The sequence below is a fragment of the Dipodomys ordii genome, unplaced genomic scaffold (genome assembly GCF_000151885.1).
Source record: "Dipodomys ordii isolate 6190 unplaced genomic scaffold, Dord_2.0 Scaffold33, whole genome shotgun sequence".
Lineage (NCBI taxonomy): Eukaryota > Metazoa > Chordata > Mammalia > Rodentia > Heteromyidae > Dipodomys > Dipodomys ordii.
Genome location: NW_012267249.1, coordinates 7,288,781 through 7,293,542, shown reverse-complemented (window position 1 = coordinate 7,293,542; position 4,762 = coordinate 7,288,781). Strand labels below are relative to the sequence as shown.

The following is a 4,762-nucleotide window of genomic DNA, read 5'->3' as shown; positions in this document are numbered from 1 at the left end:
TGTGTCTGTGTGTGTTTGGGGCTTGAACTCAGGGCCTGGGCACTATTTCTGAGCTTCTTGTGCTCAAGGCTAGCATTCTACCACTTGAGCCACAGCACTACTTCCAGCCTTTTCTGTTTATGTGGTGCTGAGGAATTGAACCCAGGGCTTCATGCATGCTAGGCAAGCGCTTTACCACTGAGCCCCCTTCCCAGCCCTCTCTTAGCTCTTTGGGTAAAAGCTGGTGCACTGCTACTCTACTTGAGCCACAGCTCCATTTCTGGATTTTTTTTTTCCAGAGTTAAGGACCAAACTCAGGAACAAGCACTTGGCAGGCAAGTGCTCTTCCACTGAGCTAATTTCCCAACCCCACACTTGGGGCTTTTGGTGGTTAATGGGAGGTAAGAGTGGCATGGACTTTCCTGCCCAGGCTGGCTTCAAACCATGATCCTCAGATCTCAGCCTCCTGAGTAGGATTACAGGCAGGAGCTGCCAGGGCCCAGCATCCTTTAGTCGTCTTCTTTTTTTGAGGGGGTGGGGGGTCATGGGGCTTGAATTCAGCCTGGGCATTGTCCCTCAGCTCTTCAGCTCAAGGCTAGTGGTCTACCGCTAGCCACAGTACCACTTCCAGCTTTCTGGTGGTTTATTGGAAAGAAGAGTTTCATGGGCTTTCCTGCCCAGGCTGGCTTTGAATCGGGATTCTCAGATCTCAGCCTCCTGAGTAGCTAGGATTACAGGCGTGAGCCACTGGTGCCCAGCTTCCCTTAGCCTTCTTGAGCTCCTGTTTACTTGACACATGGGGATAGTTAAGACTTAAGAAAGGTACCAGGTCTTTTTTTTTTTTTGGGGTCCAGTCATGGGGCCTGAACTCTGGGCCTGGGCGCTATCCCTCAGCTCTTGAGCTCAAGGCTAGCACTCTACCACTTGAGCCACAGCGCCACTTCCGGCTTTTTTCTTTTTGCTTATATGGTGCTGAGGAATCAAACCCAGGGCCTCATGCATGCAAGGCAAATGCTCTACCACTGAGCCACCTTCCCAGTCCCGGTACCAGGTCTTTAGATCCGTAGTAGGGAACCTTTTTTCTGCCAAGGACCATTTGCATATTCATAACATTGTTATAGTCCATACAAAGCTGTAGCCATGGTCAGCCAGCAGGAAGCCTGACATGTCTGTTCCATCCTGGACCAAATGATTTTGTCCTGGGGCTAGATGTTCCCCTTCCCTGGACACTTAAAGAATAAATGAAGTTCTTTCTGAGATCTTCAGAGAAAATATCTAAGAAGGGGTAGGTAGCTTGGACACTTAGGGATTCCTGGAAGCCTTCCAGGACCTGAGAAGTGATTCTTTTTTATTGCCCTAACTCAGGCACAAGCTTGTTATTTTCATAGCTTTCCAGTCCAGTGCCCCAGACCAGAGGGGGAAATTTCAGGCCAAAGTCCTCTCATGTTAGAAGAAAGCAGACTGGCCCAGCTCCCATTTTCTTTTCTTTTTCTTTTCTTTGTTTTTTTCTTTTTTTGTCGGTCGTGGGGCTTGAACTCTGGGCCTGGGCACTGTCCCTGCGCTCTCCAGCTCCCATTTTCTTTCCCTTTTTTTCTTTCTTTCTTTTTTTTTTTTTTTGGTCGGTCATGGGGCTTGAACTGGGCGTGGGCATTGTCCCTGAGTTTTTTCACTCAAGGCTAGCACTCAACTACTTTGAGCCATAGCTCTACTTCTAGTTTTCTGGTGGTTCATTGGCGATAAGTCTCAGGAACTTTCCTGCCCAGGCTGGCTTTGAACCTTGATCCTAGATCTCAGCCTCCTGAGTAGTTAGGATTGTAGGCATGTGCTACCAGCACCTGGCCCAGTTCCCACTTTCTTAGTGCTCTCTTGGCCATCTCTCCTAGGTTTGTTCCAAGGTCTAGCACCAAATACTTAACCTCACTTCCCATTTGTCCTTCTGAGTCATGAGCCCTACAGGAGTAGTTCAGGTAAGCTGAGCCCCTCTTCCCAAAGATATGCAGAATCCAAATGGAAACATTTTAATTGTATTATCCACATCCACACTGTGGCTCCCATGAGTTTGAATATACCCAGGCTGTAAGGTGACTTTCTTTCTCCCAGGGCCCTAGCCCCTCCACCAGAGGGGGGAAAAAAAGTTACGCAGCCTGAAAGAGTTGGTTCCTATTTAGTCCCAAGTCTGGAGCAATAAAGTCTGGCCCACTCCAGTCCGAATGACACTGAGATTTCATCCCCATTCTGCCTGGCTTTCCAACATGCCTCCTCCCAGTCCATTGTGGCGGCAGCCGTGGCAGAGGCAGAAGCAGATTTATTTCAGATTGCAGTACAGATACATGGATACAATCATGGCAGCCAGCTGTGTGGAGGAGGAACAGGGAGAGATTGGGATTATCAAGGATTGGTCTCCTGTCCCCTGCCCTGCCCCCAGCCAGCCTACATGAACCTCTGTTAGAAGTCTGTCTCCAGGGTTGGGAGTGTAGTTTAGAGTATGTCATAATGCACAAGGCCCTGGGTTCGATCCCTAATAAAATGTGTGTGTGTGTGTGTGTGCGCGCGCATGCGCGTGTGTGTGTGTATTTCTATGTGTTTGTATATATACATGAGTCTGTGCAGGTATTAGAGCTTGAGCTCTGCCTGAGTATGATCCCTTAGGTTTTTTTTTTTGTTGTTGTTATTTTTGTCAGTCAGTTATGGGGCTTGAACTCTGGGCCTGGGCACCTTCCCTCCTGAGCTCTTCAGCTCAAGGCTACTGCTCTACCACTTAAGCCACAGCACCACTTGTGGTTTTCTGGTGGTTAATTGGAGATAAAAGCTCACAGACTTTGCTGTTCTAGCTGGCTTCAAAATGTGATTCTCAGATCTCAGCCTCCTGAGTAGTTAGGACTGCAGATCAGAGCCACTGATATCACCTAGAGAGGCCTTAAAGATGTCTTACAGCCCAGGTCTGATGGAAATTGATATCCAACTCCCCATCTCTTTATTTGGCTTACCTCCAGGCCTCCAATTCCAGCTGCCACACCACCCACAGTGATTGCATTGGTTCGAATGCCATGCAAAAGCTGCTTGAAGCAACCCTGGGGAAGGGAAAGGGCATTTATTGCCGGAACCTACTCTCCATTCCCATTTGACATTAAAACTGTCCCTACCCTCCCATTGCTAATCCATACCTGTACACTCATGTTTTGGGCTCTTTCCAAAGTACATGGTTCCTCTTCTGTGCTGTTGAGAGGGTTGATACAACAAAATGGAGGAATGACACCATTCTCTTTTAAGTAGCGTGAGTTCTCAAAATCGGTGTAGTTGTTGAAGCCGCAGCACTTGAGCTAGAGATGGGTGTGGTGGGTGGTCAGTGAGATCTTGCTTTCTTCTTTCCCCCCTCAAATCCACCTGGTCCACCTTACCCCTTCCATGGTAGAGTTCCACACTTGTGTGAAGTCATTCTGGTAACCGTAGTCTTTCTTGATGGTAGGCACTACCAGCAATGCCAGGAATTGCTCAGCCTGGGTGGGCAGGCCAGTGTTTAGAGGCTGGTAAAAGGAAGGTGTCCATTCACAGGCCACAGCCCACTCCCCAGGGGTTTGCCCAGCACCTCACCATTGTTGTGTACACCAAGGCAACCACAGCAGCTGCAATCTCAGCAATGAAAATGAGGAGGAGGATGAAGAAGAACTGAGTGAGGAACAGGAGAATGGGTTTTAGGAGAGACAGGCCATCATGCCCCAGTGCACTAACCCACCCACCCCACTCCACCCTATCAAAATTAACCCATATGCTGAGACCCCCTGGAGTCCAAGGTTAGGGTTTGGGAATGCCCCGAAGTTGGTGTCAAGGGCAAGGGAACCCTTGGTAACAGGCCTGGGGAGCTGGGTCTGACACACCATCATGAGAGCACACTTGTTCTCAGACTGAGCACCGTAGCAGCCCAGGAAACCAAGAGCAAAGAGCAGTGCACCAGCCGCGATGAGGAAGTAGCCCACGTTGACAAACTGCATGGCACTGGACGACAGCGGCCCAAAGATCTTCAGGAAGGATGGCCCATCGACCGACACCCAGATGCCCACAGCTAACAGAGCTGCACCACACAGCTGGGGACAGAAATGAGGCAGGCTTTGAAACAGCGTTAATGAGAAGATCCCCTGTGAGCAGAGATAACTTGTCCCTTGGTTGGTTAGGGAATCTAACAATCTATCATCCACGGGGAGAAATACCCTTGTGCCAGAAAGACAGGAGCTAGACCACTCCAAACTAGTACCAGGCTCTATACCTGAGCAGATAAAAATGAGAACAGAGGTTCAAGAAATATCTACAGGTCAGGGGTAGGACAAGACTATTCTTGCCAGAAACCTGCAACCTAGCTAGGCAGGTGAGGGCCCAATTCTTCCATTTCCTTCCTAGGATGTGACTACCTAGAACACCTCTGTCCTCTGATAGGTGGAAACAGGGGTGGCAGTGTTAGCAGACTCAACAGTCACCATAGTAACAGAGGTGGGGCTGAGGTTTACACCTGCTCCCAACCTTGAAGAGGGCGGAGGTTGAGGTTTACCCACCTTGAGGCCCCATTTAACTCCCTTCTGACTACTCTTTATCCATCTAGACTTCCTTTACACCCAAAGGGAAATAAAGCATCAAAAAGGGAATCGGGCCACAGCTTCTTGTAAAGATAATAGCATAATGGCTTAAGCCAGACCCTAGTGACTCACAAATGTAATCCTAATTACTCTGAAGGCTGAGATCTGAGGATCATAGATCAAATCGAGCTTGGGCAGGAAAGTCCATGAGACTATAT

At 49.0% G+C, this 4,762-nt stretch overlaps 1 protein-coding gene across 1 annotated transcript in view; it reads right to left on the bottom strand.

Annotated features, from left to right (window-relative positions):
- Positions 1-1,983: 1,983 nt before the first annotated feature.
- Positions 1,984-4,762, bottom strand: part of Tspan1 (tetraspanin 1) — a 5,996-nt gene continuing 3,217 nt past the window's right edge. Inside the window, exons 3-8 of the mRNA XM_013016817.1 lie at positions 3,855-4,061; positions 3,571-3,645; positions 3,378-3,476; positions 3,144-3,299; positions 2,967-3,050; positions 1,984-2,332 (exon numbers count right to left, since the gene is read on the bottom strand). Of these exons, the coding sequence (XP_012872271.1) occupies positions 2,285-2,332; positions 2,967-3,050; positions 3,144-3,299; positions 3,378-3,476; positions 3,571-3,645; positions 3,855-4,061 (669 nt within the window). The 3' untranslated portion in view covers positions 1,984-2,284. The remainder of the gene's footprint in view (positions 2,333-2,966; positions 3,051-3,143; positions 3,300-3,377; positions 3,477-3,570; positions 3,646-3,854; positions 4,062-4,762) is intronic.